The 27,094-nt window shown below is 35.0% G+C and overlaps 3 protein-coding genes across 4 annotated transcripts; 1 reads left to right on the forward strand and 2 right to left on the reverse strand.

Annotated features, from left to right (window-relative positions):
• The first annotated feature begins 1,581 nt into the window (after nucleotides 1–1,581).
• Nucleotides 1,582–5,134, forward strand: LOC118273696 (kelch-like protein 40a). Its single transcript, XM_035590792.2, has 2 exons — nucleotides 1,582–1,938; nucleotides 2,324–5,134. The coding sequence occupies exon 2, from the start codon at nucleotides 2,324–2,326 to the stop codon at nucleotides 3,671–3,673; it is 1,350 nt and encodes a 449-aa protein (XP_035446685.2). The 5' UTR covers nucleotides 1,582–1,938; the 3' UTR covers nucleotides 3,674–5,134.
• Nucleotides 5,135–7,040: 1,906 nt separating this feature from the next.
• LOC118273673 (peroxisomal N(1)-acetyl-spermine/spermidine oxidase) lies at nucleotides 7,041–9,472 on the reverse strand. The gene is made up of 2 exons (XM_035590764.2): nucleotides 9,044–9,472; nucleotides 7,041–8,476 (listed from the first exon to the last, which is right to left on the reverse strand). The coding sequence occupies exons 1-2, from the start codon at nucleotides 9,340–9,342 to the stop codon at nucleotides 7,168–7,170; spliced, it is 1,608 nt and encodes a 535-aa protein (XP_035446657.1). The 5' UTR covers nucleotides 9,343–9,472; the 3' UTR covers nucleotides 7,041–7,167.
• A 2,370-nt stretch (nucleotides 9,473–11,842) lies between these two features.
• LOC118272996 (aromatic-L-amino-acid decarboxylase) lies at nucleotides 11,843–23,802 on the reverse strand. Of its 2 annotated transcripts, XM_035589722.2 has the most exons (7): nucleotides 23,449–23,802; nucleotides 16,617–16,655; nucleotides 15,923–16,007; nucleotides 15,200–15,434; nucleotides 13,990–14,239; nucleotides 13,598–13,746; nucleotides 11,843–13,438 (listed from the first exon to the last, which is right to left on the reverse strand). In XM_035589722.2, exons 2-7 carry the CDS (start codon nucleotides 16,645–16,647, stop codon nucleotides 12,722–12,724), a joined length of 1,467 nt encoding a protein of 488 aa, XP_035445615.1. In that variant the 5' UTR covers nucleotides 16,648–16,655; nucleotides 23,449–23,802; the 3' UTR covers nucleotides 11,843–12,721. The 2 variants fall into 2 exon arrangements, with proteins under 2 accessions (XP_035445615.1, XP_035445616.1); XM_035589723.2 differs by lacking the exon at nucleotides 16,617–16,655 and having other exon boundaries at nucleotides 23,449–23,800.
• Nucleotides 23,803–27,094: the final 3,292 nt, after the last annotated feature.

A 27,094-nucleotide genomic window follows, 5' to 3' on the forward strand; every position in this document is an offset into this window, starting at 1 on the left:
CTATGGCAGTTGTCCCACCAACGGCGAGTGAACGACTAACTATCGGCTATTTTCTCGCTCAAGAAACGTACAATAGATATACTTTCCGTGTAAACAAAAGAGATGCATATACAAATAGTTGATCGCTGACTGTTCACACTGCCGGCGAGTGCTCGCTTCACTAGTTTGTCGCTGAGTGACAAGAGCTATGAAAGATAACACTCGCTCGGTGACACTCGCCAAGCGATTAAAACAAACGCCGAGCGAGCAACCAGTGGTCATTTCTCTACAGTGCGTATCGTAGTGCGAGTAATCGCCCGCCTCACTCGCACACTCGCTTATAGCCGAGCTACACAAATATCAGAACTACACACTCGCTCGCCACGTCTCGCTTAACTCGTTGCTAGTTCTAGCTCTACTCGTTACTCGTTCATCGTTGCCGGTGGGACAACTGCCTATAGTTGTAGTTGTAGATTGTATTTATTAAAATGAAAACTAGAACACTTTCTTTTGATTTCACAAGTTCATCGTCTTATTCCCAAATTATATTAGGATCAGCTTCCAGTCTCCTTTAGATACGGCTGAATATTATTATTTTACACGGATCTTCTGAGCTACATTGCCATCTGAACTCCGTAAAACAAAATATTCTCTGGCTTATAGCAACTTCGATTTTAAATACCATGACAAATACATATATTAATGCTGCTACTAGTAGCTGAAACTGAAAAGACAAGACATTTTCATTTCTCAGCGACAGAATTATTATAAGTGTATTATTTTCTATTTCTATGGAATAACTTTGGCATGGCGACGATTTATTTATTTTATGTTAACGTCAAACCGTCAAACGTCAAATCGGTTATTTGACAAATCCTCAATCTGACATTTACGGATTGCTTTTTCGCCACGTTTTGATATTGCATTATTACGATAGTAAATATTTTTTTCTTAATTACATGAAACTGTAGCTTAAATTATCATAAAAACAAGAAGTATTAAGTAGAAACCTCAATATTACTTACATTTTAAACAATAATAAGTCTCAGAAACGGATAAATGAAAAAAAATTGCGTTTTGTTTTTACTGATACATTTTTCAGTTTTTTACAAAAACGGAGGACTGAAAAAAACATATTTAAGCATAATCGAGTAGCTTAATAAATAAGCTTTCTAATAAGGTATATCACATTGCTGTTCGAATTTCTTCGGAATAAAGGCCCAGTTTTGAACGTCTCCTTTATTTATTTATTTATCTATAAACATTTACAATTACAGGCTAACCCAAAATAATAGAATAACTGATGAAACAATTGATATTTGACGATTAAAACTCGTCAGTCTCGTTTATTAAACCCAGGGGTCATAAAACAATATGTAGTTAAATAACAATGAAAAAAAAATGCACTAAAATTCACCAAATATTTTTTTATCATTTTTTCATTACGTGTTATCTGATGTATCTTGAATGTCTTAAATTATATATAAAATCTAAATAATTTATACTTTAAACAAATATGAATAATCCTACTTAACGACAAAGCCATAACACCACAATTGTAATCGATTTGATACGAATGTCACTACTCTATGATGGGTCGCAAAATAGCGTGGGCGTGCTTGACAGGTACCTTGACATTGTTATACTTCAAACCTGTGCTTCAACTTCAAACAAAACAAGTTGAAATCAAATCGTTCAAATCATTGTTTGCAAACATTTTGGGCATCTCGTACCTCGAAGGATCATCGATCGATTGCTGTCTTTAGCAGAGAGTTAAAAGAGCTGGTAGTTTTTTGAAAGTTTTCCTTATAATTGAATAATAATACGTCATAGTTTTTTTTTTATTGAATAAGTAGATCACATCCTCACAAAGTTAAATTCGCCTCCCTACCTAGTCGCGTGATCATCTCAAGTTCAAGGTTAAAATTGGATCCTAAATAAATAAACCACGGGAACAAGGTAAGAGAATAATTTTATTTGCTCACATAATTAACTATAATAATATATTCTTTGTGTCTTGGAACATGCATAAAATGAAAACGTTTCACCTAACTGTATTATTAAAAAATAAGGTCTTTGACCTTTGAATCTAGGTATGCTAGGTATATTATGTTTCGATCTCAATAATATGAATACATTATTGAGTCAATAAACTAATTAAAATTTTAAGTGTGATTTTTTTGTTAAAACATCTTAAACTAATTTTAGATCATTATGTGATTAAATGTTTGTAAGCAAAACCTGTTTAGTGAACATAAAGGATAAAGGGACAAAAAACTAGCCAGCAGCCTATCTGTACAAAAACTAAAGCTGTTTATAATAACGACTTATTTCTTTTTTACAGATGGTGTACCTGAAGCCAGCACAGTCCACAGACAACCAGACAAGTTTATATGACCGTGTCAAGAAATTGTTAGTGTCTTTTGAATGGAGTGATTGCACCTTCTCCGTGGCAGATCAAAAATTCAAAGCACACAAATTAATACTAGGTATCAGTAGTCCTGTATTTGAAGCTATGTTCTATGGTCCACTGTCTACTGATGATGATATCCAAATAACAGACATTCATCCTGATATATTTCAACTAATCCTCAACTATATTTATACTGATAAAGTAGAAATTACCAGTATTGAGCATGCTTTTGAATTATTATATGCCTCAAGAAAATATCTGCTAGAACACCTAGGTGAAATGTGTATTGCTTACATCCAAGATAATATAAGTGTTGACAATGTGGTTGAGATTTTAAATTACCCAGACTATTTACAAGATAAACAACTTGTGTCATATTCTCTAAAACTATTCTGCCAACATGCTAGCTATATATTGCAGGAGAAGAAGGAAACTATAAGTTATTCGTGTATGAAGGCATTCCTTGAGTGTGACCGTATGAATATATCTGAAAAAGAACTCATCAAACATGTTTTTGAGTGGACTTTATATTGCTGTGAACAAGATGACATCCTTGATATGTTTGAGAATAGACGTGAAGTGCTTAAGAAAAATGGTTTATTTGAATTATTAAGATTTCGGTCACTGAGACCATCTGAACTTGAGGGAATTGTATCTAATGTGCATAATCTATTACATCCACATGAATATGAGTCTATAAAAAAAGTTCTCAAAAGTGGTAACATGAATAAAAATGATATCATTGATTCAATTGGCATGAATAATGTTCCAAGGAATGCATTAAATCTAGACTGGCACTTTTGTTTTCGGAGTCCTATAAGATCAGTAGCACCAATAATTATTGATTCAAATAATTTCGCAATTCATTGTCGGATAAAAGCTAACAAATCTGTATTTATTAATTCACTTTGTATACCAACAAGAATGGCACCACCAGTTGTTTTTCGCAGTAATCATATTAACATATACTTAGAACAGTTTGTTGTTTCTATAACACGTGAATCAAATAGTAAAGATAACATACGCCACAACATTAATAAAACTGTTGAATATGATTCATTGCTTGACATACAATTCGCAGAACCTTACTTCATAAAAAAAGATGAGTGGTACAAAATCAGTTTTGTTTGGGTTTTTAACAGGCATAATCCAAATTCATATGTTGTAGAATTTAGGGACAGGCATTATACTGGACATAAAGTAACTTTCGAATTTGATGATGTTCCATTTAATGCCAAAAATGGTGGTAGTTTTCTTGGTGGTTTAAAATATTGTTTGTAAAGACGTGCCATGTCTCACTTTGTATATTTTATTATTAATTACTTTGTACAGTGAAACCTTGTTAAGTGAGACATCAAGGGACCTGCAAATTGGTATTAAGAGATATTCCACTAAAGCAGTGTCTCAGATAACCAGATAAATAAATATTTGTCTCATTTACAGAGGGTTCCATTAATAGAGGTGAGAATATAGATTATTTCGGATAAAGAGGTGTGATTCATAATGTGCGCATTATAAATTAATAAGTCTTTGATTATATATATGTCTAGATGGGTCACGAAAAACGTTTTAAAAATTTGCAGTGAACTGTTCACTGCAATGCACTTTGCCGTCGTATTAACAATCGTGTCATCTCTAGGCGTCACTACGTGTCATGCACGCTACAAAATAAATACGTAAACAAAAAAAGTGCAATGTAAAAATGGTAACATACTCCATAAAATTATGCTGAAATTATAAAGGACGCTTAAAATATAGTAAACATATCATTATCTATCGAAATTATAATTGTTTTATTTATGTTTTTGACCAAACATATTGCCGCCATATATGTATTATATCAGTGTTGCCATTTTTTTGTAATTTGACCCAAAACAACTGACTGATTTCACTGATTTAAATATAGGGAAGGTTTCGATTTTCGACAGTTACTTTGAAACGATTAAATCGATTTTTTGGTGGAATGAGTGCCATATTTAATTGGTTTTATAGAAATAATGTTAATAATTTCTTAATATGAATGTCATTGTTTTCATGCGGAAAATTAATTACTTCATGAAAAAATATGAATATGAACGCAGAGTCCAATAAAAAATATTTTTAAAACAAATTCAAAGTGATCTAGTACATGTACGCTTATATTTATGGGAGATATACAAAATTTGATGGAAAACTTTCGTTGTTGCTGGTATCATTTTGCACCGTGTAAACAAGCCTCATGCACACATGCAAGACATTTAAAAAAAACGCCATTTTTGTTGTTATTTTATCGTCCAGCTCCATCTAGACCTATTTATAATCAAAGGAATATGTAAATAAACAAAAAAAAACTATGTTATCTCAGTTACAGAGGTTTGTATATTAAAATTCACTTGCTGTCTTAGTTATAGAGGTAACTATGATGATAAATCAAAAGAACTGTTTTTTCTCACTAATAGTAGTGTTACTAATTAAATAATAGTACATAGTAGAATTACCTCTATAGGTAATTCAGTGCCAATGTGTTGGAACCTCAGTACGAGTTCCAGTTGTGGAGGTTTCTCATTTATCCTGGGACCTGGATATTAACTTAACCAAGTTTCACTGTAAATACTGAAAAATCTTAGTTTTTTCTAAGTATTTATTGTGTATGGTGACATTGTTTTAAATGTAAGGTAGGTACAATGATGTATGTGTAACATAAATATTAAATGTATTTAATGGTCCTTGAGCGTAACTAATAAAACACGATATGAAAAGTTATATTTTGTTGGCATTTTTATTATACGAACTCCCAATATTACCCGAATCCAACGTACCTAGACCTACACATAGTCATTATCATCATATTAACCACAAACCACAAAATGTCCACTGTTGAACAACACACGTAAGGAAAACATCGTGAAGAAACTTTGACTCGACTCGAAGCGATTCTAAATCTATCTATAATACAACACTAATACACACGTTTGTCAATGACTTTGGTAATCAGACCATGCATCCTTACGTAGCTTATTCATGTAAATAATATAGTAGGTAAGTAAGTCATTTGTATTCAAAGTGCACTAAGCAATGTAATACGATGCGTGTGTTTGTTGACGGTCGCTTAGAGATATGGATAAAATGACCTTCCCATCAGTTTCACTTTGTGCTTATTTGCTCCTGTACCTATTTTAAATTTGCTGTGTACCCAATAAAATAACCCAAAAATTAATCTCGTCTCTTGATTAGACAACTCTGCCTAGATAATTTTTATCGAGACCAAACATACCGTAGTCAGGGAATGTATGTTATATGCAGGGAACCAGTGATTTGTTGATTCATTCAGTCATAGATATAACTCGTAAGTCGTTACATACGAAATTCTATGATACGAATACGAGCTATGTGGTATTTTCTATTAGGTACAGTGCCATAATGTGCACCTCTGCCTAGGTACCCTTTCAGGGATAAAAGGCGCGACGATATAAAAAATAAATTAAAAAACCCGACTGCATAAAAAATTAAAAAACAAGCTTAGTCTAAAAGTGTAGATAGCAATGCTATTACCACAAAATTAAATAATTTCATAATCAATACACAAAAAATAATAATCTTATGCGAAACATAATTGAGTGCAACAGTCGGGACCCATATTGAATGATTTTAGTCTAGTTTATTTAATGGGTCCCGACTGTTGCACTCAATTATGTTTCGCATAAGATTATTATTTTTTGTGTATTGATTATGAAATTATTTAATTTTGTGGTAATAGTATTGCTATCTACACTTTTAGACTAAGCTTGTTTTTTACTTTTTTTTATGCAGTCGGGTTTTTTAATTTTTTTAATTTATTTATTTTTATTTAACACTTTTTAGTTAGTTATAATACGGCTATGTGTTTCTCAAGATTTCACCCGCGACACGAAACGACAGTTCAGAAACCGCTAGTCAATCGCGTCGCGTAGTACCTATACGAGTATTTAGTTTGGATAATAAAGAACCTAATTGCACATAGTATTTTTTTCTATATATCAGTGATATACCATTTTGGAATCCTCATGATGAGCTCTTTAATTTGATACCCATATTGTAGCAAATATTTTTTTTTATTTTTTTTTACTTCTCTCTAGGGCGCCTCACGGCCGCCATGTTGGTTTTTGTTTTACGTCACATATCTAAGAACACTTGGGTAATTAAGACGAATCCAACGATGCCCTGATTGTCGAAATCCATCAAGCCGTTTCGAAGAAATGAGGTAATAAAGAATATTAGGCTCATACATACAAGATACGCGCGAAAAACATAACCCTTCCTTGGCAGTCGGGTAAAAATATATATGTAATTATTTTACGATTTGTACTTACATGCCTATCAAAGTTATTATTTTCGCATTTGATAATATTAAGGCTTTGACTGCCAATAGAAAACTGGTGAAGGCAAATCTTTCGCTAACGTTGGTCACCGGTGACCACCACGGTGTTCAATGTGTTAAAGGATTTTGTTTAATCCGGTGGTACCTAGTTCTACAGAGTATCAAGTCCAAACTCTTCTGCTTATCATACGTATTGATATCTGTAGATTAGGTAGGTACTTCCCTCGGAGGAAGTTACATACTAAAGTATAACTGATTGGTAGGTAGATAATTATGGATATTGTAGATCGCCGAAATTAAAATTACCGTAGGTAGGTAGGTAACTCACATTTAATATAACGTTTTTTTTGCGAAAACGTCGTATAAAACAAATAAACATCATAGGTACTCAAAAGACTAAAAAAATACAATACTTATATTTTAGACAGACGTAAATTACCTAAGTCATTTTTGGCGGACCGTCGAATTTTTTCGTTAATAGGATTATTCTTTCAGCTTCCCGGATGCCACTCAGCCGTGCACCATGTGCTGTAGCAAAATATCCTGGCACTGTTGCTTCACCCGCAAACAACAAAATAGGTGGTGTCGGGTCACACGGGCCTGGTACTGGTGTTCCCAATTCACATTGGTGGCTCACCGTCGAACAACAACCCAAATAAGAATATGATCCGCAGAAATGTGGATCTGATGCCCATTTAGATCTTAACATCATTTGTGGATAAGGTAAGCAAGGATTTCCAGTAAATCTGCGCAATAATTGGGTCAATCCCTCAGCGACGTCGTTGTCTGCCATTGATTCCATTAAGGCAGCTTCTTGACCAGATATCATAGCGCAGAGTACGTGTTTACTACCTGGTAGCTCATCAATTGCACACACTCCTCTAGTCCAATCTGATCTGCACTGTAATTCTTCTGCCGACCAACCAAGTTTTAGGTTGCCCTCTTGACAAACCCAGAATGGTTCATTATATTCCAGGAATACTTTATCACTAAGACCAAAACCTAGACTACAAATCGCATTCAACTTACAAACAGGAAGCGGTGGAGCAAACAATTTGTCGGCTTGGCATTTAAGGCACCCTAGGGATACTGTGACTATTACATAGTCAGCGTACAATTCCTCACCATCGCAACATTTGACAAGGGCACGACCATCACCTGACGTACCGTGACCCCACCGAATAACGTTCACAGGTTTATTATAACGTATGCAATTGTCTGGAAGGCCACGTAACAATGGCGCCATTACTCCTACGTATCCCAGAGGAACTCTTACACAACCACCAGGCAGTTCAATGTAACTGCCGTACTGATCGGCACTGACTAGAGACAGATCATCTCCGCACTTATTTCGCAGTATGTTAGTCAATCCAAACATGACGCGTGCGGCATCATATCTTTGATCCTCGGGAAAATTGTGCAGTTCTTGTTGTATACGTAAACCTATGAAATTTAATAACGTTCCATGTTGCCTTTCTCCGCCAAGTCTAAATAAATTAGCGGCTTGTTGTTCTATTTGTCTGAATGTGTGATACGCCGTGATTGTTACTGGCAAGTCTACGGCACGTCCTTCACTAGTACAAAAAAGGCCTCTTGACGCATCTAGACGAGGTAATGGTTGTTGCAAAAGCCTATCTTGTGAAGCTAATGTATAAATAGAATTTGGTAAACATGCGCCAAAAATCCATTCAGCACCCATTTCAATAACCGCATCTCCAAGCCAGCAGGAATGTATTCGGCCACCGGGCCTGAAAAAATATAAGTAATATTATAATTACTATTTTAGCTAAGTTTAATCATAATAGGTACTTTGTGTGACGGCTAGTAGATACTACTAATCATAGACTAGACTAGCTATTAAAGTAGATATATCTAATAGTGGGTAATGGTAACTTAACAAGCCATCACTAGTGCGATAGTTCATCGTCATCATTATCATATTAGACAACATGTCCACTGCTGAACATAAACCTCCCCCAATTTACCGGTACGTGGTTTCCTTTCGAGAACCCTGTTCCCCATCGGCCATTGGTTCTCCGTGCTATGTAACCCGTTCACTTCAGCATAAATTTGTTCGTTTGAACAAAATCATGCAAAGAAACACCGAACGTAGCCCTTTCTATAGAACAATGCGTCACTTTGAGGTTTTTGACCAAAGAGAAAGAGAGAAACCACGTTTCTTATCGTACGTATATTATCACTGGTAACTCACATTGATTATATCTATACTTTTGTTTTCAAGCACTTACTACTTAAGTCGTAGGTATATCACCTATTGAATGAAATTGATTCACTCTGCATTATCGTTCAATTACCTTTCTTTAGCTTCGAGAACGAGGAAGTTTTTTATACCGCACTGAGTGAGCCGATGTGCTGCCGACAGACCTGCCATTCCAGCCCCTACTATGATGACTTTCGGCTCTTGGCAGTTCGGGCTGATGCTGCACGAGTCTAGAATACATTGTTCTTGTCCTGCTGTGCTAACCGCACTGCCAAACTGTCTTTGACTGGTTGTCAACGTCCTATTTGGGGTGTGCTCTGGTTTCAAGCTGAAGTTTTTTAACAAATTCCAAATAGCCCCTTTCCATATTAATTTAATACGTGATAATTTCATTCTGATTTAACAACTATAAATGCCATCTAAAACCTTTTAAATTACATAACACTCTCAAATTTTGAAAGCTTTTCCATTCCAGCAATGAAGTGACGTTTAGAACACCATAGAGCGAAAAGAGAATAATTTTCTTCTTTTTCATAAAGAGCGTTTGTAAGATAAGCACGGACAGAACAAAAATGACAGTTTCGGGATTGAATCCTTTTTATACTTATTTATTTATGGAAGAACTAGGTAATTTCTGGCTAAGACCGAAGTTCTTGCACATGAGCGTTGTGTTGCGTTGTGTCGTTAGCCTAAGGCGAGAGAAGTCATTGGATGATTTTCCCCCCTCAAAAAAAAGCCTGGGATTACCCCAACGTAATCGACAACGATAGCCTTTTTGTGGTTAAATTGTTTATAACTAAATTAGTGGCGTCATATCGTCGTTTTATCCTCGTTCGCAATATTAGGATGTGTCACGACTAAAGAAGCTAAATAATAAACACAAATTAAATATGTACTTAGGAGCAGGTCCATACCTATCTATACGTACCTAAGAGGTTTCTGCTCGTATTTAGAAACGACCAGATTTTGGAGGTGGTTTCTATTCGATATAAAACATACCTATTTCCTCTTCAAAGTCATAAACATGTAGATAGGTACTATAACGTTTGTCACTGCTTAGCATAATAACTCTAATAAATGACGTAATTTCAGGTTTTTATTTGAAGTAGCTGAACGCCATTGCCATATTATTTTACCTACGTCACTCAGCGCAGTGTGCGACTTCCGTGTAACTTCCTACAAATTAGGTGGACAAGTACATACATTACATAACATCAGCAGCCTATAAGTGGCCACTGCTGAACAAAGGCCTCTACTCGCATGGTGAAGGTTTTAGCATTAATCACCACCCTTGCTCATTGAGGGTTGGTTATTTCAAACTTATAATCAGATATTATAAACCCAGTTTTCTCTCGATGTTTTCCTTCATCATTTGTCAGTTGTGACTAAATAATCTTAGAAAGAACATATAACTTGAAAAAGGTTATAATAGTACTTTGGTATGGAATATGAATCCGCACCCTCGTCCATCAGAAGCAGGTGTCTCAAACCTCTGGGTCACTACGACATACATATGATACATACCTAGTCATATACTTATACCGATAAATATAGTGTGGAGATCACTCATATGACATAAATGAAACTACAAGTAGTAGGTACTCGTCTACAGAAGCATAACACAACTAAATATTTCAACGAAAACAGAAAATTTAAAATTTAAAGTTATTAAACACAAAAATCTACATGTACTTGTACATCACAGAAGAGCTGTAATGTTGGTTGTAAGGTTGTCTAGGAATGTTACGGACACGCGGCGCTGCTGTTATAATGCCGTATTTGTAAAGAGTGTTCAAATTAGCTCATCGAGAATAATGCACATGCTTCGGCACGAATGGGCCGGCTCGACCGGAGTGATACCACGGCCTCACAGAAAACCGACGTGAAACAACGCTTGCGTTGTGTTTCGTTGTGTGAGTGAGGTTACCGGAGGCCTAATTCTCCCCTTTCCAACCTTCCCAATCCCCCATTCCCGAACAACAACCCTTAAATTCCCAACCCCCAAAAAGCCGGTAACGCACTTGTAAAGCCTCTGGTGTTTCGAGGGTCTATGGGCGGCGGCGATTGATTACCATCAGGTAATACGTCTGCTCGATTACCGGCAAGTCCCATAAAAAAAAAAAATGCACTTTTTGGCTTACCTACTGGGCCTATTTCGCTCATTTTTCGTATATCGTCCGCCGAGATGATAACAAATATGTTGGTTTAAATTAAGTCATAATCTCTCCATACGATTAACTCTAAAATGTGTTTCATTTTTAAACAATGGTTCGATTCATGTTGTTAAATACACTCGGCGTCACAAAAATCGCACCTCTTGGAAAATTGTAAGTTTAAAACATGTCCCGCCAGTAACGAATACATTACACCTTATTAATATTGGTATCAATTGAAAGTACGTTTAACGACCTTTAAATTAACAATAGTTAGAATTCCTAAACACAACAGATCTCATCAGCACGTAACGTTAAAAAAATGTTGTCAAAATATTCAGAATGGGATAACATTCCTCAGGAGACTGTTGTCACATTAATTCGTCCATGAGAGAAAGCATAGAAGCAGTCATCAGGGCTAGGGTGGGTAACACTAGGTTTTAAGTTCTTTATTGCTGATAAAATAAAATGTAACTTTTTAATCATTTGCATTTGCTTGCTTTTTTTATTCCCTGGTAAACAAAAACCCAAATCCATTGATTTATTCTTAAACTTAAATAAATTGCCTTTCCAATGATACCTTACAGTCATATGTTTGCCATTGATTAATAGGGTTAAAATGACTATGAAGGGAACTTTTAAAGAGGTGCGATTTTTGTGACGCCAAGTGTAATTATTCCAAAATTCTTATGAGACTCATTAAACAGGGAATCGTTGATATAAATAATAATATCCAAATCTTTCATTATAATATCGTTTATTACACATTAAATATAATAACAGATATAACATGTAGTTTAAATAGACACGTATACAATTTTGTTACGATAAATATCGTTAAAAGTTTAGACAAGTATATGTAAAAAAATAATATAAATAACAACACGCAGGAATTATCGCTTGTCGACTCACAAAATCGGAGGAATGACCTACCTTAAGTATAAACCCAGTAAGTAAACGTAGGTCCACACAAATCTAATTTAATCATAAAGATTTATTATAGAGTTAGTTTGGTGGTCGACATCGCTAATTACATTAAAATATACTAAATCATTAACACTGGATTTAATAATAATAGTAATTTAAATAATTAAGGTACTTAGTAAGGTCGGTAGGTACGTGTTAATACACATTGTGTCTATAAACTTATCATAAAATTGGTCGCACTTTTTCGAAAAGATAACGCACCTACCGATATTGTCATTATTAAATTAAAATTATCACAACTCATTTATTACCTCTCACAACAATCTACACAATTACAATCAGGATTCGGGAATCTAACCCAGATCTAAGAAGCATCTACATTTTAAAGGACTGAACGAATTAATTATTGTCTCATACTGCATTCAGTTTAAGTTTTAAACTCAATAAACACGTTCACTATCACAATTTTGTTTATACATTGTACCTAGTAGGATATAAATAGACAACTATGTATATGGCGTAAAATACAATCAGCAGCCCTAAGCCAATAATATATCTTTCTACTATAGGTACGCAAATGGATGCTATTTTATATCCATCCCTACCTATAAGCTTTTTTTTTTGTTTTCATGAAGTGGCAAGAATATTTATTACGTTAAATTATTGCTATTATTTTGAAATGCAAAGCACTCTTATTGGCCTTTAAGTACGTCATCAGCAGAAGCCTTCACCTCTTCCCACGAGATATGAATATCACTCTCCTCGCTGAAGCGCGAGCAAATAGCTAACCTTAGGAAATAGGTGTCATCAATTTTAGAAGGAACTAAATGAATTTTGCCTCTTCCGTTAATACGCCTCAGTAATTCTTCGTTCTTCTCGTTACTTTCTTTTAGTCTAAAGCAAACCAATCCCATGGTCACTTCTTCGTAAATTTCGAATCTTTCATCAGCGCTGCACAACTTCTCAAATAGATGAGCCAAAGCAATATGCTTTCTAATGTGCTTTTGAAGATTCTCTACGCCGTATAGACGCAGGACGAACCACAGCTTGAGGGCTCTGAAACGACGGCCCAAAGGTATTTGCCAGTGACGGTAGTCTGGAGCAGATCCTTGCATATCGTGTTTCAGGTACAGTGGGTCCACATTGAAGGCATCGATGATCCAACGCGGTTCCTTCAGCCACAAGGCGGAACAATCAAAGTTAACCAGTAACCATTTGTGTGGGTTGAAGTTGAAGGAATCTGCCTTCTCTACACCCTTCATGAGGTAACGGTACTCAGGGCAGATGAATGCAGAGCCGGCGTAGGCAGCGTCTACGTGCAGCCACACGCCATGTTCGTTACACACGTCTCCAATTTCGTCCAATGCATCAAATGCGCAGGATGATGTTGTGCCCAGGGTAGCAACGACCTGAAATATTACATTACATTGTTTTAATTATTGGATTTTGGGTATGTAAGTATAATTACTTATGAGAAAAATCAGAAGAGGAGAAGAAAATTGAAAAATATTGTTACTGTTAACCCTCAGAAGTATCAAGTAGTTAAAAAAGTTTGTAAATAAACGTACATAGAATGGAATAAGTCCGTTGCGAGTATCTTCCTCAATAGCCTCTCGGAGAGTATCTCCGCGAAGTCTCCTCTTTCCATCAGGCTGCAGTGAACGAAGCTTTACTCCTCCCAAAAGTCCAGCACGTTCCACGGAAGAATGGGCTTGCTCTATAATGAAACAAAACACAACCATTAATTATTGCCCATCCATAGCATTTATTCCCAGCTAATAACAAAATGTTGAAATCAAAAATTTACTCTCAGGCAATGTATTATTATAGTCGACCCTCGTTAATTCGAAATTAGAAGGAGGATTTTCAATCCCTTTTAACAGGAAGTGAGTCTATTGCCAAGGTATATAAGTATAAATAAGTATATAAGTATAAGTATAAATAAATATGGCTAACTTACTGTTGCAATAACCGACGAGTTTCGAAAGAATTTCCGTCTCGCTCCATTCGGGGTGCTTTTCCTTAACACGTAAGATGGTGCGGTTCTTGGCTCCAAGCAACGCCACCAGCGTGGCCTCACTGGCGGTGCCTTGAATGACACCACCTGCCTCACCACCAGACTTAGCCAGGAACGAGTCGGGCAGACCCAGCATCTGGCCCAGCCAGTCAAGCATCACCACCTCCAACTCCGTACAAGCTGGACTCGCGATCTAGAATATACAAAATAAACAAATATTTACTTTAAATTCACATCAGTAATGTCTGGACATCTAGTAGATACAAGACAAATATTTACCATAAACTTTTCTGTAAATGCATAGCCTGCTAGTAGATACAGACTTTCCTGATTGCATAGTCCAAGCTTCTTTGGATTAGTTAGGGATCTCAATCCTAATCAGATAATATGGCACAATGCCAATGCTTTAGGTACGTTAACCTATTAATTGAACTGTACAGCTTATAAATATACCTAATCATTCAATGTTTGAATAGACCATCGTCAGGATTTTGAACTTCTGACTATAGGTAAAAATAATTCACAGAAAAATTGGACGATCCAAGCTGATGAATGTGATTTGTGTTTTAAATGGGAAGTGGTCGTCTAATCGACTTTATAGTCATTTAGCTAGTAATAAGAACTCGTACCATAAGGCTAATGTTCTTTGTAACTTAATGCTATAGGTCCATGTTATAACTACAATACATATTCTGTTTGCGCAAAAAATGCCCGCAAGTGTATAAACAAGCGACCGGTTTTCCTTGTTCGAGTTACCTATGTGCCGTATGTGACATTGACACTGACTCCACTTCACTATATTGGTTATTGGTTATATATTCAACCAACCATACCGGAACTGTTATACATATAACTGAGTAATTACTTATATGGTCTTTAAAAGATTTATTTGGTTAAATCTTAAGTCCCTTTTGGTTAATTCCTAAGTCTGGGTGTGCTTGGAAGAGAAAATTTAAGTATTATGATGATTTTTAATAGTTTTTATAAAAAGGTACATAACCTTTATTAAGTGACTAACAAATAAAGCACAGCCGATGTTATTGGCCCCAATATCTGCCAAGGCGAACAAAGCGAAGTTCGTATCTCAACCCAGAAATGTGGTAGTACAAAAGTATCCGAGGACAATACATTATGTAGGTTAAAGTTTACTTACCCAAGTAAAACCAATGCAGGCGATGGCACCGCTGAGCATGTCAGCCACGATGGCAGGGTAGGAGTTGGCGGTGGGGAAGTAGGCGTGGAAGCGCGGCGAGTGCCAGTGGGTGACCCCGGACATGACGACGCGCTCGATGTCCGCCATCACTGCTGTCCAGGGCTCTGCCTTCTCGGGAGCGTGCTCTGGCACCAGGGGCCTCAAGTAGCCAGGCTTCACTGATGGTACCACTTGTCTGGAAAAGATAAATGAGAAAATGTGAATAATATGGCACGCTGACCAAACTGACAGTGTGACACTAACATTTTCTCCAGTGTCGTGGGTGCGTTTACAAACATACAAGTTCGTATACACAATGACACCCAGACCCGAAACAAAAATTTGTGGATCACACAAAGAGTTACTGCGTGCGGGAATCGAACCCGCTACACGTTGCGCGGCAGCCGGTAGCCCGGCCACCACACCAACCGTACCTACAGTCAAACTTTGATCAATCAACTTCTATTAGAGACGTATCATTGGGACCACTAACTCTATCACAGACCACTTCAAACTTTAACCTACAAACGCAGTCAAACGAAGTATTTAGGTGAGTAATACATTATAAACATTAATTACCTAGTTATTTTATTTTATTATACCTAGATGGATATTGAGCGTAGATATTATAATTACCCCCTACATACGTATGTTAAATAATAAAACCCGAAGGTAGTAAATTACCTGTCTCTGATATTTTCCAAGTATTCAGCAATGTAATCGGTCATCGCCTTGGCGAAGTCTTTGAAATCTCCGGCCTCCATCGTTTCTGAAAAAGTAAAAAGACAATTATAAATCTTTTGTATTGAACTTGAAGTTTAACTCGATTTTAAGCTCGCAACAAAAAAATATGAAGTGTTAGCTTAATCTAGTACCCATAATGCTTAACTAAGACGTATCTTGGTAAATAATAAAAATGCACACACTTGTAAAAATCAAAACAAAATTGAGCCAGAAGAATTTAAAACATCAGAATCAGCATTAAGCTCAATACAACCAGCCAAAACAAAACGTCTTGAAAGTATAATAAATAGAATCGCCATGAAAAGCTCTATATAGGCTTAATGTAACAAAATGGGTTAAAGTATTATTACAGAATCAATATTTAACCTACACATGCATTAAATATACATTATTAAACAGATTATAATTATACCTACGTACATATATTATGATCTTTCCGTAGTTGGCTAAGTATATAATAAGTTGATTGCTATTTAAATAATATGTAAATACTATGCAGCGTAAACGATTACCATAAAGATAACTTTAATTGTAAAATAAACGAGCAGTAAACAACTTTAAGCAAATAAAATTATGAAACAAATAGGTAGGCACAACTAGATTCAATGCGAACTTCTAGATTTTATACACAAACCGAAATTTAATTTGGTATCCTCATCCGACATTGTGGCAGCTAGGAAGAGAAAATAAATAATTTTAATCTGTTAAATAATTAAATGTTACTAATATTATAAATGCGAAAGTTTGTGAGTTTATGTGTTTGTTAGTCAATCACGTCAAAACGGCTGAAGGGATCGGCATGAAATTTGAAACAGGGGTAGATTATGTTCTGGAATAACACATAGGCTACTTTTTACCCCCCGGGAACGCGGGCGAAGCTGCTAGGTAGCTAATGTATAATGTGTTGTATCTAACAGTTTTGGGTTGCAATTTCCTTGAAGTGCTTGCAATTTCCTTGAAATCCTTAAGCTTTCATGGTACCTATGTGCATTGTGTAGGTAAGTAAACAAGCAACTTCTAGGTAAATTCTTGTCACGTCTCGTCGTAGGCGGTTGCAAGAGGTAGGTACTTGTGTAGGCAGGTACATAACATAGTGACGCTAAATACTCTATAAAGCATTTTTAAGCGTAAAATTTTCGAACTTTTATTTGTGTTCTTGAAATTGTTTTAGCAGTTAAAATGAAGTCATATTTGAATCAATCATGTCGATCAACATTATTTTTTTAATCATGAATAATAAGTTATGGAGTACGCATGTAAGTAAATTAATTATTTATATCACATTAGTATGCACAATTAACTTTATAACGTCATTAAAATTATTTTTAACAAATCTCGCGACCTGTCTGCAAATTATGACATTGACCGTATCAATACCACGTATGACATCAGAATAATTATGTCACATGTTCAATGTCAGTGTGAAATGCTACCGGTTGTTAAGTAAATAATGCGTATAGACTTGAATTGGTGGTCCTTGTTCAATGCCGAGAGAGCGGCGCGGGCGCACCGTGCGCTTGCGCAAGGAATCGAGCGTGCGCCGGCGAGCAAGTGGTGCGAGGTTATGCATGGACCTCGTTGTATCCACAGGCCACTGTTTACTTGCTTTATGTTTGCAATATTCGTCTAGAGTATTATTCGATTCTATTTTTATCTATTTATGTTCGTACACTCATTAAGTAGGTATAATTTAAAATAATGACCAATCTTTCTACTAAAGGAAATAAGTACTCAGTAAATAGCGTCATGTTTTTATTCCCACAATTGATTTGACCTTGTCAATTTGTTTTATCCATTGATTTTATCCCATAAATTACAGATTCTATTGCTATTCTACGAAATAAATCATAGTACCTAACTAAGTAACTACCGACTGATTACTAATTAGATGTAAATACTATAGGGCCAGTCTTATTGTAGTGGTTTGAACTTCATGATTACATCCCTTTATTGTAAAAATGACGACAAATTAATGGTATTTTTGGTAATCAGAAGTAGCTGGATACGACATTATAACTGTCTGCGACAATCTAAAGAACAAAAAGTGGATGTCACATTTAACCTCTTGGCTGTCGGTATATGAGACACAATAGAAAACACATTGTGTCTCGCGTAGACCTGCGTACCGACATACAACGGGTTAATACATCTGATCTGCACCTCAGCCAATGATTATCGGATGTTAATTTATGTATAGTTATCCATTGTCGTGATACGTGATATACGCTTATGTAGGTAACTGTAGCTCATATGGTGACCTATATTTATATCCGTGAACAAAAATAGCTTCCCGCCTGTCCGGAAAGCCTCTAATCAAGCAGACAGTAGGAGGTTACGTTGTATGATCAATTGCTTGATCGTGTCACGATTTTACTATAAACTATCATAGCTCACTACGAGTACTACTTATTAAATAAACACTTAATACCATCATTTAACTTGCAAGCACTAAACGTAACGAAGGTAAGATATATAGCGTGCGAAAAGCCCTACCATTACCGCTTGAATAAATATAGCTGGTCAAAGAAATAGTGTGAGATAATTCACAAGGTTTGTCTTTTCTCCTGACTGGGGGATCCGACCATGTTTAATTCATCGAAACGTATCAGATTCACGGCATCGATCGCTAGGTTTAGGGCCAAGGCAACGCAACACTCACGCGATCACTGAAAAAGTTAGCGAACCGGGCTCTTCGCTCATTACCACCGACTCTGCTAAGGTCGTTTATTTTGTACGATAACTCTATTAGGTCCATCCAGTACGTACTGTTATGGCCGCCACTTATATCGGTCAGTGTGTTTATATTACGGATGGATTCAAAATATGAACTCTAGAGATAAGGAATGACGTTAATGTGAACCCGGGTGTTGATTTAGCAATTTATTTTTAGTATTTTTTTTGGTGCGGTTTTAAATATATTTGTGTTCATTTAATTATTAATTTAAGTACGTATAATTCTAATGAATTGGATAAGTTATTTGCCTTGATGACTGGAACAAAATCAACAAAGATTGTCGCGGTTTTATAAAAGAACCTTCTTGGGGAACCCCAATATAAATTGAATGAGACATTTCTATGAATCCAATATCTGCGTTAGTGATTCCAGTATTCGTATTATTTATTCATCATAATTATATGATTGACGTACTAAACCAGTTTTAGCGAGGTCAGTTCTGTGTGCGGGCTTTTGAAATAAAATAACATTGTACATAATGTAAACGGAAGTTTTGTACTAACAGGATGTTACCGTTATATACTCGATTTTTAATTAATTATATTTTAATTACTGGTATGTAATTAATTAACTAAATATACTGTATAATTAAATAAATTAAGTATTCATAAAAAGGAAAATTATTTTATTTTATTTTGTTATAGGACCTACTTAGACAATGTACTTTTTAGCTGTAGTGAAACAGCATTCGCATGAAACCGGATCAAGTAACTAGCTAAACAAATACATTTTTTGTTTCTACACCAATTAAAATTCGCCGTGAAATATCGAGTGATATAAAAGTGCCAAGACAAGTCATTACTTGAGAGACAACCTGCGAAGTGAAGGTCACGATATGGCGATTTGTAACAAAGGCCCATAACTTGCCTGGTTCAAATCACAATGACGTTACGCTGTTACAGTGAACTCATTACCTTGTGTCCGCGACCAATTTACTAATTATATTCGGATTCAGAAAATAGTTACCTACCTACGCAAATATTATGTTATACATATGCTAATTATGTACATAAAACTGTTGGTCAACACTACAGACGCACGCAAACACTAATACGGTGAATGAATCTTAATTCAAGTCTTTAACTTTCCTCTAGTGACGTAGCTACGTCTTATATGGATTCTGTGTTTAAGGAAAAACCCTGGTACTGACGCGGTATGCCGGTTCGGACCCGTGCGGGTAATCCCACGTTTTGTGATCGTTGGCCTAACCTAATAGGTAACCAGAAATGCAAAACTTCTGTGTACTAATGACTCAGATTTTGTTGACTATTATATTTCCTAGTTTTTTTTTACTAGGTACAGTTATTGTACAAAAAAAACGTATATAAATTAACATAAATATCACCTTAAGAGTTCATATATTATTAACCGGTTCTGATTTCCTTATCAAAGTAATAGGCATCAATTTCGTTCATGATCTTCCTCAACACAGTGTAGTTAATACTAGGCGTTGACCATAAAATTGTTTCTGTTTTACTTATAAACGTTGCTTTGTTTAAATACCAATCAATTTAATGGAACGTCCAATCTCTCTGATTTCATGTCGAGCACGAAGTGGAAGCCACTTCAGTTACTGGAGTGTCATGAAGTGCCGCATAAATTGGACGGAACATGCCCGAAGCTCCGAATGAATCCGAAGCAAATTGACAATGTACTCGTAAAGCTATTTAGACATACCTATATTTACATTTCATATGCGATTGAAACAAAGTCCTTTTGTATGACTGTACAAATTAAACTAAACAAATTATCCAATAGGGTTTAATACAATTTTATTTTCACCAATGGAAACTTGGAAGATTTTAGTAAATAAGTATGTTATTATATTTAAATCTGTACTTATTTAAACGCGCGCCTAATATATTAAACTGGTATTAGGATTAACAAAATACTGTTTATATAATGAGTCGCTTAACGGAAAGTTGAACGAACAGTCTTAGCTAACTCAAATGCAAGATCAGCGAACAAAGCCACTCCTTTATGGAAATAACGAACCACTATAGAAAAAACTGTGTTCAATCTTCTATATTGAACCTATACGAGTTATTAAAGCAGGTTCCTGATAGTTCAAACAGTAACGAACCCTTATGGACGTTGCCCTTTGATACAAGTCATTATACCTCTATATCTGGACCTGCTCCGTGCTCCAGTTACAAAGCTCGATATCGGTCGGACGTAGGTACTTGAAACAGGTCAGCAAGGACGCAGGCTTGTGAAAGAGTAATTATTCTAATTAATATTGACTGCAAGAAGTTATGAACTAGGTATCGTTAATGAAATTACAATAGAAAGGTGAGCCAGGAAGGAACGAAGCTCTTAATTAGATAAAGACAATTACATTGTAATTGCGGACATTGAGTGCTATGCAAATTATTGTAAAATGATGCTTAGATTTTTTTTATTATGATCTGAATTTAAAAGTTCTTCTTACTATTCTAACTACGAAATAAAACTGGTTATTTATAGTGTATTCCTAAAAATAATAATTACAAAAGCTTAGGTACACGCTTTAATCATTAGACGATTTAAGAAAAACATATCATGAAATTCCTACGGAAACTAAAAATATGTATTTTTTTAATACGAAAAATGGTGATTCCGTCACAAGTCTAATGTAAATCGACATACAAACCACAAGTGATCAAGATATTTGATAAAAAAAAGCATTCATGTAACATTTGGTAGGTACCTAAAAATCTTATCAGTAATTATAAACAAAAAGATACCTATTTCTACATTATCTGATTCTAAGTTGCTGATGATCTAAATAAATTTTATCAAATTATTGATTGGGTAATACCACTTTATAACGGAAGTAACACTTATCGATTGTGCAATCTTCGCTAGTGACATACGGAGCTGATCATGTGGGTCTAAAAACAAAGTGATTTTTGCAATTCCTTTCTCTAAAAAATATAATATATTTGCCTTTTATCCCCGAAACGTAATGCCGCTATACAATATGAAAAAAAATCACCATATGTATTATAAGTCCCTTGTAGTAGGGTTAAAATAAGATGTTAGTTCATACAAATTCATTAACAATAGCTATCAGTTTTACTTAAGTACAAATTCTCATACCTATATTGAGAATCCCATCAATTAGCTGAGTGAGTAAATCGTAAAATTTACTATTTCCGAATCGTGGTCAAGGTGCTAATAGTAATTATAGTAGACTGTAATTACATTGTAAAAATAAATACCCTTCAATTTAATTTCATATTTATTCAATACAGTTCATAAATATCTTACTTTTTAATATACCTACAATTATTGAATTTGAATCTAAGAACATCATGGTCGATAATTTGAAAATAGCCGAATAAACAACACACGTGGAAACGTAATGATTACGAATTTTTAAGAAATTTTAATATGAAGATTGTTGACTTTTGAGAACAAATCTATTTTTCAGAGGTTGTTAGATCGTATGTATTTATATGCATACAGTAGTTAATAGTTTTCACCTTATTACTATAAAGTAATAATAATGAGGGTAGCAGCATGCACTGAGTATTTTTTTTATCAGCAGTTTTATACGAATAAAGTAATTTAGATTTTATACAAATAAAGTAAGGTTATTAAACTGACGCTAGTTGCAACAAAGGGCTTGCATGCCCTAGTGCAGGCCACCGCGGGAGAGCAAAATGGGATAAAAACGATATCCATATTTTGCCATTCGACAGAACTGGATTTCTTTAAATAACTATTAACTGTTGTCTTCCCTATTAATATAATTTTATAAGTAAGTTAATATTTAATATATTATCTACTGATCTTAATTATTGCAGTTATAATTGATAATTATAATACGTAATTAATATTAGGGACACCTATTGCCATAATATTTTAGTATTCAACCCTAATCTATTTTTTTAAATATTAAATAATATTCAATAGATATATTCATTGTCTTTTTTATACATAGTACGTGTATTCTTATTTTACTACTATTTAATATTGGCACGATTGACCCAACCTTGATAAGCTACGAATGTCATGGCGGGGTTAGAAAAATTCGAAAGTAATTATAGCAAGGTCTTAATAAAGAGTTAATTTAAAAGTGTTTGTCTTTCTATCCGTTTGATCGAGTGACTCATGAGACGGTATCAAGATACGCGTTCAAGTTATCATAATAAGCAGTTTGTTTACAAAATTATCTACCTACACACGTTTTGTCGATGACATTAATTGATAAAATATAGTAAGCATTGTAAAGATAAATTTTATTTGGTAGTCCTTGTCTTCGATATGCGATTCCGATACGATTAGATACCTACACACAGAATCTAAAGTAAATAAATGCAGTTAAATAAAAGTTTAAAAGTACTAGATTGATATTTTAAGTGTGTGCTATTTCAAATTCTTATTTAAACTCAAGAATCAGTTAAAACTAGTTGCAGGTAATTTGTCCCTTGAAAACCAGTTACCTTACCTTAGGTTTTGCTCTTACATGAAGTGGTAATAATGATTACAGCTTTAATCTTCCTAAATACCTTCTCAAAATCATTTACTCACCTTTTTTGCTAAAATTAACACTAGTCTATAATAGTGGATATTGTTATTAGCTATTGATTGAGCGATAAAATAATTTACCACCGATTGCATTTCGGTGCAACAATAAAATGGTTAATCGTCTTATTTAAAAGTTAGTAACGCTAAAAATGGTTCAAAAACAATCGTTAGTATAAAAATAGTTAAAAAGGTTTTTCTTATAAAGTAAAGTACTTACCGAGTAAATGAATAAAAACTTGAAGCACAAAAACAGTAGACGCTTAACAAAAACACAGCGTCACCTAGTTAATTGGTATAATTTTCTTTCGAATTATGTCCGTGATTTTACGCGCTAGTGTGTGGTCGCGGATACGCGATGTGCCCAAATCAGTGGCTGGCTCTGACTACGCCCGCCGCCGACTCTCGCCACCTTTATATGCTCGGAGCACGATACGAGGGAACTGTTCACTATGTAGCCGACTCCATTTAGAAGATTAGCCGCGGCGCATGAGCCGTCAACGCGAATGCTAATAGAAGAATTGAATCTGCGAAGTACCATACCCAAGAGACTTTTCATTACTCACTAAGCCTCCCAATTTTTATGCAAGATCTCTTTAATATTTATATTTACCTTGGAAATGGAAAAAGTGGGTATTCTAATATTTGTTCACAGAGTTTTGTGTCAATTTTTCCCAAAGAAACTGGATTGATGTTTTTGTATGGAGCTTGATAGATTGATTAGGTACGAATTGATTCCAATTTATTTATCATTGCGTTGCGTTCGTGACATAATGTCAACAGGTCTTTATCAAATACGTGATGTTTATATTCGAAGCATTACTATCGTTAAAGTTTTAATATTATACTTATATCTAAGTTAAATCACTGTTTACTTATGGTACGTAGTTAAACTTTTTTGGTTTCCAAGTGACAATGAAATGCACAAGACCCTGATTTGATCAGATTAGACGTGCCACTCTCATTGACCTAGGTTTGATTTAAGTCCTTCATTAATAAGTGTTTTGTTTTTAATACTTGTTTATTGGGGTTGAGTAAAAAACAAAGCGTAAATTAAGTAATTTCCCCCTTTTTTCGACAAATAAACAAACAATTTCAATAAACATTTAACAAATCTAAATGCGTTTTATCGGTAAAACAACTTTACTTAATCCTATGTAGTCTCAGTATTTAACTTAATTTATTTATTTCTATGACTCCTACACTACACACCATACCTGAGGCACATTGCTACTGGTGTAGTGCGTTCCTCGACCATTTCCATTATCAGAATAATGGCCAATATTAACCTCTTCTTAACCCAGAGTTTGAACTCAGTGCATATGCTATACTTACTACAAACAAAATTAAACATCAACAATCAAAATGTCTGATACAAAATTCCATTTCTCAAATCCAGCACAATTGAACCCCCGTGTTCATGTGGGTCAAAATCAAATCTTGCAAGCTATTGGTTTGATAACACACACACACAATACACATATGAACTCACACATGTACACAAAAACACCGTTATTCGGAACAGCCCAATTTAAAAAAAAACATAAAGTTTATAAAAAATTACATGAAACGGTTGTGACGTAGTTAAGTTAGATATTTATTTAGAAAACAGATTTTATGATATTTTCGAAAATCAAATTCGTAGGGAAAACCGTCGCTGTCATAACAAACATCTGTCTGTGCTGCAGCCCGTACCACAGGCCGTACTTCCCCGATAATATAGCCAGACGAGAAATACTTAGCAATCAGGTATTTCGCATGTACCGTAGAAAAGTATCAGCCAATATTTATCCTGTACCATAGACGTAAGAGATGTGTACTACGCACAGGTTAGCAAAAGTGTAGTTGGATTTCAATTTCGAAATTTTTGCTTCATGGATTCTGAAATAAAAGTCATTTCTGTTCTCGTTGCATCATTTCAGTTGTTAATGAATATGGTAACAGGACACGAAAAAATATCAATTCCATCAGTTAGATAACGAAAATATAAGCCACGTATTCATTCATGTTTTGTCCACGAATGAAAAGATAATTATCTGGATAAAATTAAATAATCATTATGACGTCATGCGATATTTTGAGTTAAAAGATCGTAGAAAGTTTTGACTCCTTTAAAACTACGCCTATTTAGTCATCATACCTATATGTAAACCTGTATAAATAATGAAACTGCCAACGCATCGAGAAATTCACTGTAGAAACTATAAATCTAATTTTATTTAATTTGCCAATTTGATAACAGTAAATTTTAAAATCTTAATTTGACTTCAGGTAAAGTTTTATTTAACTGTACAAAGCGTAACATATAATAATAATAAGTCTACTTAATTGCTCAAGTCATCAAATGTTTTGCAACTATCAAGACAGGTAAAATATAAAATTTACGTGCGTAGAACTATTCAATTCAAAAACAAATGTAGGCGAAAAGGTAAACAGTTTGTTGAAACCAGTTTGCTAGAGTATGTTATGTAAAGACAACTGGTTGTAAGGATTGTCAAAAATACTATAAACATCCGTAATTTCATAGCAACTAAAAAATCTCCAGGAAATTACCATCCAGTAAAATTCAGGGAATATAAAACGTTTGCGTAGCTACTACGCAACAGCTAGCCACACAGCGAATACGAAACGTTTCGTGTTTTAAGATTTATCGTAGCTAGCGCCGTTGTGATAGCGTAGCTGTGTAACTTGTATAGTATTTGCGAAGCTGCATCGCAACGACTACGCACCTACTACGGGATACGTGCGTAGCTGGTACAGAACGCTACGCATCGGCCACGGGACCTTTGTGTAGCTGCTACGGACGGTACGACGGTACGTACCGACTACGGAATATGTCGTTGCTGCTACAAACGTACTCACCTATTACGGGATAAGTGCGTAGCTGTTACGGAACGGCTACGCAGCGACTACGGAATATGTAGGACGTGTGTAACTGCTACGAAAGGGACCGACTACGGGATATGTCTGTAGAGCTACGGAAGGGTTACGAATCGACTACGAAACATCGTACAACAGCGTAGTTACTACGCAGTGAATATGACACGTTTCGTCAATTTTATTCGTTTGCCACGCTGTTTACAGAACGGGGTAGTAATAAATGCAGCAGCAACGTAGTTTATGGAAAATTATTATAGGCACAGCGACTACGGAACGGTTTTCTTAGCTGCTACGCAATGACTACGCAGTAAGTACAGAAATATAAACTTTTTTTAACATTATATGAATATTGGATTGGTTGAAATTTACTGGTTATACTACGCAGCAACTTTGGAACTTTAACGTAGCTGATACGTAACAGCTACAAGTATAAACTAGTTTTTTTGTAGAAATCTTTATATATATAATTCTTCTGTAAGTGTGTATGTCACTGAACTTCTCTTAAACGACTGGACCGATTTTGATGAAATTTTTTGTGTGTGTTCAAGGGGATCTGAGAATGGTTTAGATTCACAATTTTGTCCGCTGGACAATGTTTTTTTTAATTTATTAGTAGTTGTTGATTTTGGAATGTTTTACATTGGATCCGACAAATTTTCAAATTAAAGACGTGTAGACAGGACAACGTCTGTCGGGTCCGCTAGTAGTATTATAATCTTAATTGTTTTCAGACTAAAATGTTTAGGTATTTAAATTATACCCATGGGACGAATTACCATAATTTAATACCTACAAAGATATAATTCATCACAAGTTTCTTCGGCGATCAATACAATTGATAACTAAGTACTTTTCTATTAGATATAACACCCGATAATGTAGATAATTCAATTTCGGAACAATCAATTATAATTTAACAATACCTATACCTGCCTTCCTATTATGAAATATTATGAAATCATATTTTAATGAATGACCACATATCT

The sequence above is a fragment of the Spodoptera frugiperda genome, chromosome 1 (genome assembly GCF_023101765.2).
Source record: "Spodoptera frugiperda isolate SF20-4 chromosome 1, AGI-APGP_CSIRO_Sfru_2.0, whole genome shotgun sequence".
Classification (NCBI taxonomy): domain Eukaryota; kingdom Metazoa; phylum Arthropoda; class Insecta; order Lepidoptera; family Noctuidae; genus Spodoptera; species Spodoptera frugiperda.